At 42.8% G+C, this 17774-nt stretch overlaps 1 protein-coding gene across 1 annotated transcript in view; it reads left to right on the top strand.

Annotated features, from left to right (window-relative positions):
- Mcu (mitochondrial calcium uniporter) overlaps positions 1-17774 on the top strand; it is a 156451-nt gene that overhangs the window by 113498 nt on the left and 25179 nt on the right. The window contains exon 2 of the mRNA XM_038343934.1: positions 6959-7028. Within this exon, the coding sequence (XP_038199862.1) occupies positions 6959-7028 (70 nt within the window). The remainder of the gene's footprint in view (positions 1-6958; positions 7029-17774) is intronic.

Genomic DNA, 17774 nt, shown 5'->3' with positions numbered 1-17774 from the left:
TTTTGTTGCTGTCTGAAGAGATATTTCTGCAGACCCTGGACCATCTGCTTTTCACATGGTGTGTGGGTTTACCTTACACAGATTTCAGGGTGCAGACCCTTGTGCTTTGGAAAATGCACTGGACTTCCCGCCACTCCCAGTAAGAGGCAGATCTTCCTTAAGGAGGTGAAGGACTGTGAGTTTCTGTTTCCGTAGAACACTGAAGCGCAAATAGAACAACGTGCCTTTCAAGTGTTGGCCCTCAGCCTCAGCGAAATCAGCCTTGTGAACTAGTCAGCAAAGGTCGTGTTGGGCATTGAGACTCTGGGTCCTAGTCTTCTCACTCCAGGGTCGCCCCTGCTGTTGGCTCTCAAGCTCTGAGAACAGAGTGCTGGGGTTGGTGCTTTGGTTGAACATAGTAAGTCTACTGCCGGGGCGATACTTCAGTAGTTTTACTATGTCGGCAGAGACACATGGAAAAAAACAGCTCCAGATCGAGGACATTGTTGCTTTGCTGGAAACCACTGCAATAGTTTTACTCTGTTGGTGTGTGTGTGTGTGTGTGTGTGTGTGTGTGTGTGTGTGTGTGTGACAGGACAACCTTGGGTGACACCCAAGGTTTTTCAGGAACCATCTACCTTTTTGTTTTTTGAGACAGTCTCACTCCCCGCCTGGAATTTAACAGTGTGAATGTCCGCAGATCCCCAGGTTCTTCCTGTGACTCCCCCGGCACTGGGATTACAAGCACATTTCACCATGCCTGGCTTTAAAATGTGTTTATAAAAATGTACTACCATACTTGTGTATAATGCATTGTGATTACATTCCTACCCTTTCTCATGCTCCTCCTACTCCCACCAACCTCCCTTCCCAGCTGGCCCTCTCCTACCTTTGTGCCCCTCCTTTCTCTTCCCTCCATCCCTCCCTCTCCTTCCTCTTACTGAGGGAAGAATGCAGGCAGTCACAGCTAGCAAGTCTTCCTGATCACAATGCTTATATTCTGTCTGGAAGACAGCACCCACTGCCCTAATCCCCATCCCCCACTCCCTTCTTCATCCTTCATCGGCTTCGGAGTGAGGGAAAAATGTCCCATTCTGTTTGAAGCCAAGCACCGTGGCTTCAAAACAAAACAGCAAACAAAAACAACAAGAAAAAAATGGGTTCTAGGGCTTTTACCTTGGCTCTGAAGCTCAAACTCGGGTTAAGTCCTTAGGAGGCAAAGCGCCTTGTCCACTGAGCTCCCCAGCCTGATGGGTACTCTGCTCATAGAGTTTGAGCAATCTAGACTGTGGCGCAGTGAAGCTTTGTCTGACCGAGTTTCAGCTCTGGACAAAAGCTCTTTGGCACCACTAATGCAGTATGCTTAGATGTAGTTATCAGGTATTTGTTTCCTAATGAAGTAAGACTCAGTTCTCTCAGGCCGGGTGGTGGTGGCGCACGCCTTTAATCCCAGCTCTCGGGAGGCAGACGCAGGTGGATCTCTGTGAGTTCCAGGCCAGCTTGGTCTACAGAGTGAGTTCCAGTACAGGCTCCAAAGCTACAGAGAAAACTGTCTCGAAAAACCAAAACATAAAGAAATTTCAAAAAGACTCTTAAACGGAGCTGTGCTGGGAATGAAACTAACCTTCCTGCTGCTTCCCCCTTTCTCTTTCCCCTCCTTCCCCTTCCTGTCTAATTGGCTGTGACTATTTGGAGCTATCGGCAGGTTGTTTAGACTCTTAGTGTCTTCTTGACTGGCAGGGCTGCTCTTCTGATTGTGAAAGGTAAATGAAGGGAAAGTTAATTTATGTTAGCAATAAGGGACCCAAAAGTAAGCATTAAGTTGGGTTGAATAATTGGATCTGAGGACATTAAGTGTCTCTTTTCAATACTGAAAGTTTTTAATTAGTTTGAGTCCTATGACTTGGGGAAATAATGTTATGGTGTTTGGGAGTCTAAGTCGATGCTGTTGGGCATTGTTCTTCTGGGGCATAGGCTAAAGGGAGCCCATTGCAGCACAGGTGGCAGTGAGCTGCATGCATCCCTGATCTTAGTTACAAACATCTGCTTGTCTTTGACACTCCCGGGTTACTTATCAAAAATGTGGACTGCCCTTCATTAAAAATAAGTCTTAGGTTTTCTTTGCAAGGGGCTGTCTCTTTAACACTGCCTAGAGACTTCTCCCTACTCTGGGTATTTTTATGCCTTCTAAGGACCCTTTTCACCTTGATTGTGGTCTCTGCCTGTGAAATTTAAATACATAAATAATATGCACTGTTTGCCCAGTATGTTGTTAAAATTTCTTTTTTAAAAAAAATCTTTTTGTTGTTTGTTGTTTGCTTGGTTGGCTGGTTGATTTGCTGAGGTTTTGTTTTGTTTACAGAACTGAGACCCAAACCCAAGGCTTATGCTTGCTAAGTTTACACTCTTCCACACCCCTAACAAGCTCATGTTTTGTTTTGGGTTTTGCTTCTGGTTTTTTTGTTTTGTTTTGTTTTTGAGGCAGTCTTAGGTAGCCCAGGCTAGCCCTGAATTCCTGTTGCAACCTCCTAGATGCTGGTATTATGGTTACACACCCATCATACCTTGCTCCCAACAAACTTCTTGATGTGTTTTTTTTTAATGTTAGTGTCAGCCAAATATTTATTAAATGCTTGCTACTTTAGAAGAAAAGAAAAAACTAAAAAGCTTACTATTTTCTTGTGACATATGAAGAATAAAAAGCTACAACACAGTTCTCTAATTTTGGGGACCACAGGATATGAGGGCGTGGGATGGATAGTAGTACTTCTTTGGTGTTGAACACCCATTATCCGTTTCCTGGTTGTTTTGCTTTGCTTGTTTTTTTTTTTTTTCTCTGTATTGTTACCATGTTTTAAGGAGAAATGGCTAGAACAAAATCATTTTTATTTATGTTAGTCTCATTGGGCCGCAACCATGAAACAGCTTAAAGAAAAATAAGGACGTGTATGTGTGCCGGGACTGTTTAATAAATAAGAGCCGGAGTGTGGTGCTGTAGGACACAGCTATTCGGGGGGTGAGGAAGAGGGTGGCGTGTGTCCAGGAGCTTGAGGCCGTCAGTGCGACCCTGTCTCTGAACACACTTTTAGCTGTGATTGTCAGTGTCATTCTAGAAGTGGAAGTGGTGTTGACAGTGAGCCCCACACCATAGAAGCTTTGTTATAGCAGGGGATGCCTGAGCTTCTCGTCGAGGACGGGATGTAGACTGCAGACGTTTAGATTTCTAAGACCCTGTGCTTTCTGTAGCAGTTACTCAGCTATTTCACCACTACCCAGCTTCTGGGTTCCGTTGTTTAGAGAGCGCGTAGATTAAAGCTGTGGGTATGAGTGAGCCCAGCTGTGTTCCAATAAAGCTCTCCAAAAAGAGGTGGCTGGCCAGCCAACCATGCTCTGTAGCATCTAGCAGAAATCATTCAGTCATGTACTGTTGATGCCCAACAAAAACCATAAATGCTGAGGATAATTTGTAAAATCATAGGGGCCTTCTAGTTTTTACAGTGTTTTAGCAAATGCCGTCTGAACTCTCTTCAGGTGAAGGGTGTTGGTAGTTCGGTGTCTTTTAAGATGTTGGGTGGGGAGGAGGCATGATGCTGCATGCCTATGATCCCAGCCCTTGAGAGGTAGAGAGGAGGGCAAGAGGATCAGGAGTTCAGCATGCGTCTTGACAGCATAGCAAGTTCCAGGCCTGCTTTGAATCTATGGGACTGTATTTCCTAAATATCAAGAGAGACAGAGACAGAGGAGGGGGTCTGGGAAGGAGAGACAAGGGAGGAAGGGACTGACTGACTCTGGGGTTAGAAGAAAGCAAATGAGGTGGGTCTGGATAAACTGATTTTGACAAAATGTTGGTAACTGCTGTAGCGAGTGATGGGGACAGAGGACTCTCTTCCCCCTTTGTTCTGTCCTTCCTTGTATTCACACATGGTTACGGTCAAAGTCACTGCATAGCAGGAACAGCCCCTTACTACAACAGCTCCTCCTTTCTCTTCTCACACCATAGAACGGAGGTAGAGTGAGAAAGCAAGTTCCAGTTTCATCTTCAACACGACCAGGGAGCCGCTGGATCTGGCGAAGGTTGAACAGGGGTATGGAAAGACCTCAGGATGCCACACCTGTGGCTGCAGAGCCCCAGCAAAGCCAGACAAGCACTGTGCTCCAGAGTCGGTGGCTGGCCCCAGACTCCCCAAAGGCAACATTTAGTACTTTACCAAGTCCTCCAGGAAAGATTAGTTCAGGAATTAATATGTCAGGCTTCAGAAAATTCAGCTCTCATGAGCTCTTCTGCAGGGAGAAGTTTGGTTGTCGGAGCAGTAAAATCAGAAACTGTAGCTACAGAATCGGCAGCGAGCATGGAGCCCATTAATCGACAGAATTAAGATGAAAACAAATGTGGAATTTATATCCACAGAGGAGAATCTGAGTCTTTAAAACTTCCACAGTGTGGGGAGGAGAACGAGGGACCAAAACTGTATAAATGACTGCTTTCCACGCAGCCGCCAATGCTGGTCATCCAGGAAAATCCCAGCAAGAGCGTCACATGACCAGGGTTGAGACGAGCAGGTAGGCAGGTTGGTAACTGCCACCTGAACTAAACAAAACAAAGAAGACATAGAAAGCCTCAATACTCATACTAGACGGAGGGCTTTTGTTTAACATAAAGTAAATTTTATACACGCTATAATCAAGATTTAGCATTTATCTGACGAGGACTTGTAATTTCACAAGCACTGTCCATGACTGAAACAATCAAAAGTTCTTGTCCCATGGGTCAGAGGATACAAGCAACAAACAAAGTAAATAATCTATCAAAAAGAATTGGATATTCCAAAATCCGGGGAAAAGTTACATGTGGTGGATTGGGGCATAAACCTGGAAGCAATCAGAAGAGTCAAATGCTGGATCAATATTTTGCATGCAAGGCCAGAGTAGATGTTACCCAGCAATGACATTCAAGAAGCTAAGGGAAGGGAGGGAGCCAAATAGTCATGAAGACCAGCATTATAAACTGGAGCTCGCAATCTTCCTGCCTCAGTTTCCCATGTTCTGGGACTGTCAGTGTGCATCACCATGCTTTACTAAGGAAACTATTTTAAAGAAGAAAGCAGCTGGGTGGTGGTGGCGCACACCTTTAATCCCAGTGCTTGGGAGGCAGAGCCAGGTGGATCTCTGTGAGTTCAAGACCAGCCTGGTCTACAGAGCTAGTTCCAGGACAGCCAAGGCTACACAGAAAGACCCTGTCTTGAAAAACAAAACCAACCAACCAATCAACCAACAAACAAACAAAACAAGAAAGCAGCAATCAGAATACAAACATCTCATTAGAACATCTCAAAACACAAAGATTCTTGGATACAAAGACTAGAAATCGTATGGATGGTAGTCTTCACTGTGCTAACCCATGGAATTAACATGGTCTGCCCTTACTACATACCAGGCACTGTTGTGAATGCTTTGTGTGTATCACTCGTTTTGTTCTCATGAAGACTAACCATACCAGATACTAAAATTTATCATAAAAATAGAACATGGACCCAGCATGGCCACCAGGGTGCGAGCAACAGATCACTGGACAGTGTAGAGGTTCAGAAATAGATTCAGTGTGGAAGATGATGACACCATCTGAGGTCAGGTGAAGATGGGTTGTTCACTGCGTTGGACAGCCATGTTGCTGAGAGAGAGTAGCTGTGTTTATTTCTTAAATCCAACTGAAATTAACTCCTATGAGTCAAAAGTTTAAACCTGAAAGGCAAAACAATGTGCAAACGTTCTCTCCAGTAATTTTAAATCTTTTTTTTTACATTTTTCTAAATATTATCATTTTAGTTACCTTTCTATTGTTCTGAAGAGACACTATGACCAAGGCAACTTATAAAAGGAAGCATTCGATTGGGACTTGCTGAGGGTTAGTCCATGATCGTTATGGACTGGGGAAGCTTGGTGGCATGCAGGTGGAGCAGGAGCCAAAGCTCTGATCTTGCCTATAAGCTGCAGACACCAAGAGAGACTGTGTCTGGCTTGAACTTTTGAAACCTCAAAGCCCTTCTCCAACAAGGGCACACCTCTAACCCTTCACAAACAGTTCCACCAGCTAGGGACAAACACTCAAACCTAAGAGCTTAGGGGGCATTCTCAGCCTAACCTCACTAGTTAGCCTTTACAGTCCCTACTGCCTTTAGGTGGAAGGAGGTGGGAGTTGGTGAGATTCATGTGTCTTCTGTTATAATTGAGTGATGGTGTGCATTGTTTCAGAAGCCTAAATGGTTTTCGTTGTCTTGGAATGGGTTTCAGTTATTTAGTGCCTTCCTGTCTTCCTCCTATCACACTTTTGGGGACTGGGAAAGGCAAAAGTACCAAGGAAAGATACAGCAATACGTTCAGTGCTCTTAAATTAACCTAATTTAATCCTGGTATCTGAAGTCCTGGACTTACAGCCGCGGCACTGTACTTTGAATACGTGGCAAAGGCATGTGGCCGTGGTTTCCTTCTAATGCTCTGGGCTCAGACACTGAAGTTGCCTGTCCAGGTTTTTAATAAGAAAAGTAAACAGCCAGGGCCAATGCCTACTCAAATACTGTAAATGCACGGCACATCTTGTTCTTTGATGAAATAAAAGAAAGAGGTGCCGACCTAAGATCTAACAGGGAAAGAAACAAGGGAATTTAGAAAGGATAATGCTCAACCAGAATTGCTCTTAAAAGTTGGTTTAAAAAAATGATTTGTCAGGCATGGTTCTCATTTTGTTCAGTTTGAAGCTGTACCTATCTGCATGTGTGAAATGTGTTCCTTGTGATGTGGAAACACACCAAAGTGCTTGTTGCCCGTAGGATGCTTGGGATCCCTTTGGTTTCTTCCTTGTGTTACATTTTCAGCTTTTCCAGGGAGAATACACAGTATTTACAGACTCAAAAGCTAGTGTTATTTGGGGCACATGTGTTTCACATTGGTCGCCCTGACGATTGGGCTGACTTTTATCTTGCAGGCACACCAGAGGCCGGCGTCCTGGCAGAGTGTGGGAGCTGCGTACTGCAGTACGGTTGTGCCCTCTGATGGTGAGTTTTGGCAAATCCCTTTTTATGTCTTTCTTTTCCTCCTTAGCTTGGTATTTCCAGATTTTTTTAAGTCAATACATAAACTTATTTTAAATATGAATTATATTTATTTATTTTGTGGAAGGGCATGTGCATGACATGTGCATTTGGGGGTCAGAGGACAATTTGAGGGGGTCAGTTCCATTCTTCCGCCATGTACATTCTAAGGATTGACCTGAGATCATCTGGCTTTGGCAGCAGGTACCTCTACCCGCTGGGCCATCTCTCCAGACTAGCTCATTGATGTATAAACCATATCCCATTTGTGATTCTGTCGGAGATCAAGGGGAAGGGAGGAGGAATACAGAAGGAGTGTGGAACTGGGATGAAGGTCTAGTGAGTTTAGGTTAACCATGAAAACCGAGCCTGTCCATCCTGTCTTCATAGGTCCTTGATGTTGTTTCACGTTTAGAAACAAGGACCATGATACTCGAGCATCAGAGGAATGCCTGTTGGTACTTCCTAACTGCCAGGATTTCACATCCTGGATACCGGTCAAATGTTGCAGCCCCTTCACGACATCACAGGCAGTTCCATGTCTGTGTGCCCTCTCTCCTTGTCTCTTCTCTCAAGCTCAGGTGTCCTCCCCCTGCCATTTTTTTAAAGAATCATTTTATTTTATTTTCTGTGTATGAGTATTTTGCTTGTATGTATATCTGTGTACTACCTGTGTGTCTGGTGCTCATCGGGATCATAGAGAGGGTATTGGATCCCCTGAAACTGGAGTTATGAACTTATGAATAAGCGTGTGCTCATTGCTTTCAGATCAATGCAATCGTTACCTAAGTGTGATCCCTCAGCCTCTGCAGGAGACCCTTTGGCGGTCACTCATTTATAGAACAGAGACATTGACTGGAAGATTAGACTGAAAGCAAAACAAGAGAAATTCTACCTGGCATCTTGTTGTTCATGTGTCCTGAAGACAAACAGCTGCCAGAGAAATACTAGTATATGTAAGTTAAAAGGCAGTTTAGTACCAGTGTACACCAGATTCCAGAGCTTGTCACGTGGCCAAGAGCCAGAGTTCCATAATACCTCTTGCTCCCTTCTTTCCAAGAGCCTCTGTAATTTTCTATCAAATTCATGACCTCTTTAATTGTGATTGTTACACACACACACACACCCTACTGAGTCCATTGAGTGTGGCTCATATGTACATGTGTTAAGGGCTGACCACCTGGGATTAGACAACCCATTAGGGAAGCTTGTCCCTGGAGAAAATTGATTCTCTCTCTCAGCAGCCGTTGGTTACCGGTAGCTCTTCATTCTAGCCCTGGGGCCAGTGAACTTTCTCCTGTCTGTGTTGGTGTGTCACCTGGTGTTCTAATTATGTAGGGCTTGGTTAGGTAGCCATATTGTTGAGTTCATGGATGCAGCTTCCTTGCCATGTCTAGAAAACACTGTCTAGCAGCAGCTAGAGCAGGGAAGTGGCATTTATGTTCTTACTATCAAGTTGTACGAATTCCGTATATGTCAAGGTTCTCTGAAAGAACAGAATGGATAGAATGCATTTTTATATGTATTAAAAGGCTTTATTTATTAGAGCAGCTTGCAGGCTGTGGTTCAGCTAGTTCAACAATGGCTGTCTCCTGAAGGAAAGTCCAAGAATCCAGTAGTTGTTCAGTCCATGAGGCTGGGTGTCTCAGCTGGTCTTTATCTATGCTGGAATCCTGAAGAAGTAGGTTCTGAGACAAAAGAATGCCTTAGTTACGGGACAGATGAAATTTAGCAAGAATGAGGACAAGCAGGCAGAAAAAGCTTCCTTTTATATGGGCTACCACCTGAAGGTGTGCCCCAGATTTCAGGAGGGTCTTCAGATGTCAAGAGCATCTCTCATAGGCATGCCTAGATGCTTGGGTTTCAGCTGATCCCAGATGCAGTCACCAACCAAAATTAGTTCTCTCTCTCTCTCTCTCTCTCTCTCTCTCTCTCTCTCTCTCTCTCTCTCTCTCTCTTCAGCCTCCTGAGTATGAGGACTATAGGATTATAGCCACCACACCTACCTCATGTCACTTCTAAAAATGGTTGAAAAGAGAAAGATTTCTTGAGTTGACTGATGCTGTTAGGAACCACTTATGCTCAGCTGGAGTTCTATTGCCATTATTTTATCAAGTACATATGTCACATATTAAATATTGAGGGCCTTTTGGGGTCTAACCCCAAAGTCCTCTTCAGGGTTCAGATTGGATGCTACAGCAAGCAAAAGGAACTTTTTTCTTAGGGTATCTGAGGGCAAATGAACTCTCACACACCATGCTGTTTCAAACAAGTCTCTTTATTCTTCTGCCTCTATTCTAATTCTCCTGTTCTGCTTCTAATTCCTCCTAGCTTCTTCTCTTCTAGCCTAAAAACATTGTCCTTACAGGAGGCTTGAAGCAAAGAAAAAGTTGCAGGAGTTACTTCTCATTGGTCAAAAGCACATTCCTAAGGATAAAGAGTTGAGCCATTTACTATTGCAATACAAGGCTCCTGACAAACTTTGAGACAGGTCTATTGTCAGCAGACTGGAAAATGAAAAATTGGCATGCTTTTCTTAGGGTGCTTTGTGTAGTAACCATGGTTGGACATTGTGACTCTGACCTTGAGCATAGCTGTAAGGTTTTAAAGTTATGATCTATTTATAAAAAGCCTTTAATCTGGTTTGAACTTGTTCTGAGGTAAAAATGAGCTAATTGTGTGCAGTTAGTCTGAGGAAAAGGGGCAAGCCAGGCTTTTAAGTGTCTACAGTCCTTTTGGAACAAATAGATCTAGATTTATAACTAGATCTATCTATGAATCATGTCTTAGAATATGTTCTATATACCAAAATTATACAGCTAAATGAAAAGTCATCTTCCTGACCACCCACAGATATATATGCTCGTAAGACTGAGATGTAATCATGAGATTACATATACACATCACATGAGATTACACACTACAATGCAGGTATTGGGGAGACACCAAGCTGCTTTAGCAAATGTAAGAAACAGTTTCCAGAGTCGATGGTCATGCAGGCCTTGCCTGGACAGGATTGACCTCCATCAGAGAGTCACTCCTCTGGTGGTTTGACATCTCAACACAAATTGTCACCTTCTGTGCCTCTCACAGCCTCAGATAATTAAGTACATATATCACATATCGAGTACACATGTCACATATCGAGTACATGTATCATATATCAAGTGCATATACCATATATTGAGTATATATGTCACATATCAACTACATGTACCACATACTAGGTACATATATCACATCAAGGACAGATGTCACATATTGAGTACACATCTTCTATTTTAACATTAAAAAGAGGGAATGACAATAAGAAAGCTGTTAATCATGAAGGTTACAGAATACAGAGCCTCTGGGTTTAACCTGACCAGGAACTCACTTCCTAAATGAACGTCATGAACACGAAGTACTTTATATTTTTCTATTTAAAAGAAGTGTCTGACAATTTGGACTTTTTTTTAAACTGGGGTTTCAGTTTGAGTCCTTACTCAATTGTGAAGTTGGACTTATTCAGCCACAGAACCCCTTTCTTGAAGGATTTGGTAAGCCTGGATTTCCACGTTGCTGAGGACGCCCATGTCACAGCCTTATGTGCTGACAGTATGTGCAGGGCTTAGCCTGGAGGAGAAGCAAACCTGCCAGATTTCAGGTGGTGGCATCCATTCCAGGACTGCATAATTTTTAATATTTTGAGGGAATTAGAAACTCTCATTTCTCTCCCAAATGCAGGTTGATGAAATAACTTCTTTAAGCAGTTAGTTCCTGGTTTTTCTGTTGATACCCGTGCTGAGTCAAAAAAAATGTGTGTGTGTCTGGTAGAAGCTGGAAGGGCTTTCTTTCACTGTGAATGGCTACCAGCATGTTTGAAGAAACATTCCATTTCTTTGCTAAGAGAACCACTAGGGAGGGAAAAGACTTTTTTTTTTTTTTTAATGTAAGGAAGATCTTGGTACTTGGCACAGATGGTACATTCTCCGTACTTTGCAACACAGATACTTAGCTTACCAGGCAGAAAGCCACGCTGCCCATTGCAATGGCGTATGCTTTATTCCTTTGCCTCGTGCTGGCTCTGAAGATTCTCCTAACAGGCCAAAATGGAGTCTGGCTTCGTGGCACAAATGTCCATGTCATGAGAACATGGTTTTTGTTTTGTTTTGTTATCCACAAAGAGGATCAAAATATAAATTTCTTTTCTGAGGCTTTGGCTGGGAATTCATATTTTAGGAGGTGAGAGATGAAAACAGAAATTACTTACTCATGGCTGGACTTCCTCGGGAATATTCGGAACTCCGTGATAAATGTGTGATCTTCTTGTTTGACCCCACAACCATTGTTCCTGGTTTGCTGTGTAGCTAAGCTGTCTCCGAGTTAGGTAATGAGACCAGGATGAGTGTGGAGGAAGTATCTCTCTAGAGCATCATGGGAGGAAAGTCTGCCAGTTTGTCTGCAGGAGCTCAGAAAAACCACAGAGCTCCGAGGATCACCTCCATTCAGAAAACCTCAAACTGAGATGAGTTTGTATCCTCCCCTATTGTGACGTGGTGTAACATGGTGGTAAGACTGTAAGAACGAGAGTAGCAGAGTCCTCGGGCTCCCTGCACAAGCCTGTCCAAGCCTGTCCTCTGTCATGTGGCCCAGCGGAAGCATGTGTTGGCATTCGTTCCACACGCCTTGGCAGGGCTTGCGTCGTCATGGTCTCTCACATCAAAGAGCAAGTCTTCAGTGCCAAAGAGGACGTTCAAGTTACCAGGTTTGGAAGCCAGGCCCTTGAGTAATGTCCTTGTTTGAGTTTTTGTATTGTTTTTGTTTTTGAGACAGGGTTCCTTTCAAGGCCCAGGCTGGCCTTGAACTCAATACAGGGATAACTGCCGTGAGCCATTGCATTGTACCTGGGCCTTTGCTTTCCTTATTCCCGTCAAATAATAGCAGCCTCAACATGATACTTCATATAGAATAGAATTTTACTAATTTAAATTTTTAGGATTTTTTAATTTTATATGATTTATTTCTTTTTAAAGACAGGAAATGTTCATTATTTTGCTTTGAAATGAGAAAAATGCAGCTTTCTTGAGCATTATTTTTCAAATAGGCACTATGAAAGCAAATAGTTGCCACTTCCGTAATAAATTATATGTAAAAGTTTTACATGCAAATTGTTTAGACTTTTTTTTTCCCCAGAAAACTTAGCTAGAGAAATCTACATTTCATCAGGCTCTCAGAGGTCAATTCATCAAAAATGTTAAGAAATGCTGGCTGAAGTATAACATAGTGTCTGAAGACAGCCAGGGCTGGAATAACAGTGTGGGCAATGAGAATGCTCACTGCTCCTGCTCCTCCCCCTCGCCCCTTCCCCCCCCCCCCCATTCTCTATTCCCTTCTCTTCCCTTCCCCCTTCTCTACTCTGTAGTCCATGATAGCCTGGAATTCTGTATGTGGCCCCCACTGGCCTTGAATTCAGAGCAATCTTCCTACCTTAGACTCCTGGGTGCTGGAATTGGAGGCATGAACCACAATGCCTACGGGCTCTACTGGTGTTTTTCCGTCTCTGTTTTAGTTTTCCAGCCTGTCACGAAGTTGGAACCACAGAGGCAGCCTTTTCACATTGGCTTCCTTCACTTAGTCTAGGAAAAGCAAAAGAAACTCATAAACCAGAAATGCCGACCACACATTTTCTTTCTTTTTTAAAAATTGATTTTATTGAGCTATACATTTTTCTCTGCTCCCCTCCCTTCCTCTCCCTTCCCCTTCAACCCTCTTCCAGGGTCCCCATGCTCCCAATTTACTTGGGGTATCTTGTCTTTTTCTACTTCCCATGTAGATTAGATCCATGTATGTCTTTCTTAGGATTTTCATTGTTGTCTAGGTTCTCTGGGATTGTGAATTATAGGCTGGTTTTCTTTGCTTTATGTTTAAAAACCACTTAAAAGTGAGTACATAGGATAATTGTCTTTCTGGGTCTGGGTTACGTCACTCAAAATGATGTTTTTTTAGTTCCATCCATTTGCCTGCAAAATTTAAGACATCGTTATTGTTTTCTGCTGTGTAGTACTCCATTGTGTAAATGTACCACATTTTCCTTATCCATTCTTCCGGCCACACATTTTTATTGAATCTTCTCAGCAGCCTTGACAGGCATGAGCATAGTTGAATGCTAGTTGAGGAAACACAGGGTCCGTTGTGTTCAGTTCACCTGACCACAGAGCCGTGCTGCTACTGCCCAAATACAACGAGATCTGAGATTCTGATGCCGTCGTTTCCACTGTCTGCACTTGAGCATGTGTTAGCACTCAGAAATCAAAGCGGGCCAAGAATCAGAGAGTGTTTAGGGTTACTTTCATGACAGCACCATCAAAAACATTATTTTAAAGTAAGAATATAGAAAGGTTAAGATGAGGTTTCATGTTCTTATCAGTTATGGTTTGTATTTGTCACAATCTCACTGCGTGTGGCTCGGGCTGGCCTGGAGCTCACAGAGACCCACCTGCCTCCTGAGTGCTGGGATTAAAGGAATTCGCCACCACACCTGGCAGGAGTTCATTCTTACAAAACCAAAATAAACAATTGAATCCCTGTTTAATCTTTAGTAGAGTAAAAGGAAAGTGGATGCTGTGGTGGCTGAGCAAGAATGGCCCCTAGGCTCACATATTTAAAAGCTTAGTCACCAGGGAGTGGAACTGTGTGAGAGGGTTAGAGGGTTAGGAGGTGTGGCCTTGTTGGAGGAAGTGTCTTACTTGGGGTGGACTTGGAGGTTTCAGAAGCCCATGCCAGGCCCAGTTTCTCCCTCTCTCTGTCTGTGGATGAGGATGTTAAGGTCTCAGCTACTGCTCCAGTGCCTGGCTGTGCTCCCTATCATGACAATGGACTACGCCTCTGAAACTGTAAGCCAGCCCTAGTTAAATGCTTTCTTGTATAAGAGTTGCTGTGGTCATGGTGTCTCTTCACAGCAACAGAACACTGGCTAGGACAATGGTCTTTACTTAGCACAAAGGTTTTCTGACACTTATCATGAGTAAATTATGTTTACAAACTAATTTAAAGAGAACTATAATGAAGAAAGGTAGAGGCCATGCCACTGTTCATCATACATTGAAGGAGGCCTTCATTTTCATAATTTAAACCTCACAATGTCTTAATGACAATATTTTATATAATTCCAAAGAGAGTCAATTGGCCATTAATCACATGAGGTACACAATAAAATGTCTAGTTGATGTGATTAAAATTAAATTGTATTGCCGGTAAGAAAGATTATTGATATGAATAAATTATTGATATGAATAAAATGTATATTTTCACATATTAATCTGGAGGGCTGGCAAGATACTTCAGCAGGTAAAAGCACTTGTTACCAAACCTGATAACCTGAGTTTGATCCCCCAGACCCAAATGGTGGAAAGAGAGAACTGACTTGTGCAAGTTGACCTCTGGCTTCCACACACATGCCTTACGGTGTGTACACATAAACAAATAACATAATCAAATATTACTATGGAAAGATAATACTTTCTTCTTCGTGTGTTTGTGCTAGAGATCAAACCCAAATCTTGTACATGCCAGTCAAGTGTTCCACTGCTGCGCTGCCTCTCAACCCTAGTGGGTTTTTTGGTAGAAATCACATGTATTTAAAAGAGAGGCCGCTCATACTATAACACACGTGTGGAGATCAGAGGACAATCAGCAGAAGTTAACTCTTTTCTTCTGCCCTGTACATTCTGGGGATCAAATTCAGGTCACCGGGTTGGTGCAGATGCCTTTATCCCTAGCCCATTGTGTCCCTCCGCGCTAAGTGTTTTGAAGCAGGATATTACTCTGAGCTGAGGCTGGCCTTCAACTTGCTAGGTAGTCTGGGAGTCTAGGGTGATCTTGAATTAGCAATCCTCATGCACCGACCTCCCAAGTACACGAATGCACCACCACATGTAGCCTAGGAGGATATTTTCTGTTTAATTATTTCCTTACATTGGTATGGTCCAATGTGACTCACCCCAACCAAAACTCCTGTAGAGATTTATTTCCTTGATACAATATTGTCAGCGGTGAGACCCTTGGGAGGTGTTTAGGTCTTGGGATCACCAGCCTCATTAAAGGGTTTTTCAAAAGATTGGGTTAAATGTCAAGAAACCAAGCTAGATGTCTCAAGAATGGGTGAGGCTTTATAGGAGTTGGATTTTTCCTGTAGGACTTGTTGGGTCCCCCAGAGCAGACTGTTATAGAGCCGACTTACCCCTGCACCCCATACTTGCCCCTGTCCCCCTTCTGTATGAATCTGCTGGCTGCTTCACACCTGGTCTTGCTGTGTAATATCATCCACCATGAAATGAAACTGCCCGAGGTCTCAGCAGATGTTTCCAGGCTGAGCTAAACCAGCACCTTTTCTTTGCAACTTAACCTCAAGTATTTTGTCATTGCGACACAAAATGATTTAAGACATGATTATTTTTCAAGTGAGAATGAGAAAAATTCCATGTTTTTAACATCAATATATTATGAATGCTTTAAATAAAGATTTTACATAAGTGCCACTTGCGAGGTTATTTTAAAGCAAGCACATTTTATTTACATGTGTTAACTGTAGATACTCTAAGAATGTTTCCGTACAGTGTGGAAAGAGGCTTTTTGTCATCATCAAAATAAAAGTTAGTTAACACTACTAAAGCGATAATTTTGTGCTTTGCCTAACATATAGTTAGACCAAAAACTGTGCCCATGGACATAGTACTATTAAAATATTTTTCCTTAGACGTAAAACTAATGAAAGTATTTGAAATACTACTGAAAAGAACTATATTGCAAGACATAGAAAATAGAGTAAATGCAGAATTATGCACGTTAGCACTTGTGAAGATGGTGGTGCCAAAATTGTTCATTTCCCCCAAGAATCTGTAAACTGGGTTTAATACTCGGCAGAACCCAACAGACTGGCACTTACTCAGAATTCCTATGAGTGAGTAAAGGTGTGCAGACTTCTCAGACAGATATGCAGACATCTCAGACAGATGTGCAGACATCTCAGACAGACGTGCAGACGTCTCAGACAGATGTGCAGACATCTCAGACAGACTTGCAGACATCTCAGACAGATGTGCAGACATCTCAGACAGACGTGGGGTGCGAGAGCAAAGGGGTACAGCTCACCTAGAGCACATGTTAATTGATATCATCCAAACAGCTGGCATGTGAGCATGGCAAAGATTTCTGCATCATAGAGAAACCTTATGCCAATGGAAATTCAGCATGTGATAGAATTGCTTTTCTAAATCAAAGGCAGGGGAGCAGACTATTCAGTACATGGTGCCATGACAACTGACTTTCTGTATCAGAGAAGCAAATTCCAGGTGTTTAAGGAGTAAGATGTAAAACATATAACGCCAAAAGGAAAAGAAAGGTACCAGAAATTAGAATCTCTCTCTCTCTCTCTCTCTCTCTCTCTCTCTCTCTCTCTCTCTCTCTCTCTCTCTCTCTCTCTTCTCTCTCTGAGCCTTTTGTATTTATAATGAAAGAAATGCATTGTTTTTTTGTTAGTGGATAATGGTGCTATATTCCTGCAATGAAATTCTGTTATAGGTGTAAATATACAGAAATAGGATTCAACCCTAATACATCTCAAAACAGTGGAGCATAAAAGCAAGTTGTAGAAGGTTGGATACAGCAGGACCATTTATTTATATAAAGTCTAACTACACACAAAACTTGCATTTAACTCTGACGAATTACTGCAGCAGAACTTGAAGCATCAGGGATCCTTTATTCTCGTATTTCTGCAGATTCCGAACAGTTTAGTCAAGCAGGATGGACTTTCTTGAGGCTGCAAGTCCGTGTCATCTAGGGCTACAGTCATTTGAAGACTTGACTTGTGCTGGAGAATCCAATTCTCAGGCTGCTCACTAATGAAGAAGGTGAAGTTGTTGGTGGGAGATGCCACTTCTTCACACAGGCTTCTCCATTGGGCTACAGGCTGGTCCTCATGGTAGCCAGCTCCCAGAGCTGGGTATCCAAAAGTGCAAGACGGATGCAAGTCACTTATGACGTAGCCTCAGAAGTTGCACACCGTTTCTTGAACACTCTGCTAGCTGTACAAAAAGTTCTGACTTGATAATGATAGTACTACACAATTGTGTGTCTACCTCCATGGGAGAGAGCTGTCATAATGAGACTTCTTAGATGCTGGCTGTGATAATATATAATACATATTTACAGAGAGAATACTTGTTTTACATGGCCATGTATGTGTGTATTTGTATTCATGCAGGTATAAATGCATGTATTACAGGTGAGAGCAATAAACACCAACTTTCAACCTCAGAGTTGTGATTTCCCTTGGAGAAACAAAGATCATCCTGGTTCAGTGTGGAAGACTGAGCCTAAGCCAGGCTAGAATGAAGTGCTGTGTCCTTCGTAGAAGAAAGAGATGGGAGCAACCTAGACTAGGACAGTGGTGGCAGGGAAAACTGAATGGATTAGAGACGTCTTTAAAATAGAATGAAAACCGTAGTTTATTTTTTTCTGCCTGCGTGTGTATCTGTGTGAGCATGTTCGATCCCCTGGAACTGGAGTTACAGACAGCTGTCAGCTGCCATGTGGGTGCTGGGAATTGAACCTGAGTCCTCTGGAAGAACAGCCAGTGCTTTTAACCTCTGACCCATCTCGCTAGCCCAAAATAGAAAGAAAAGCCACACTTACTGATTAGTAGGGGAGTGGCATGTTCCAGCATGA

Source organism: Arvicola amphibius, chromosome 9 (assembly GCF_903992535.2).
Source record: "Arvicola amphibius chromosome 9, mArvAmp1.2, whole genome shotgun sequence".
Lineage (NCBI taxonomy): Eukaryota > Metazoa > Chordata > Mammalia > Rodentia > Cricetidae > Arvicola > Arvicola amphibius.
Note: the sequence above shows the minus strand (reverse complement) of the source record. Positions and strands in the feature narration are given on the sequence as shown.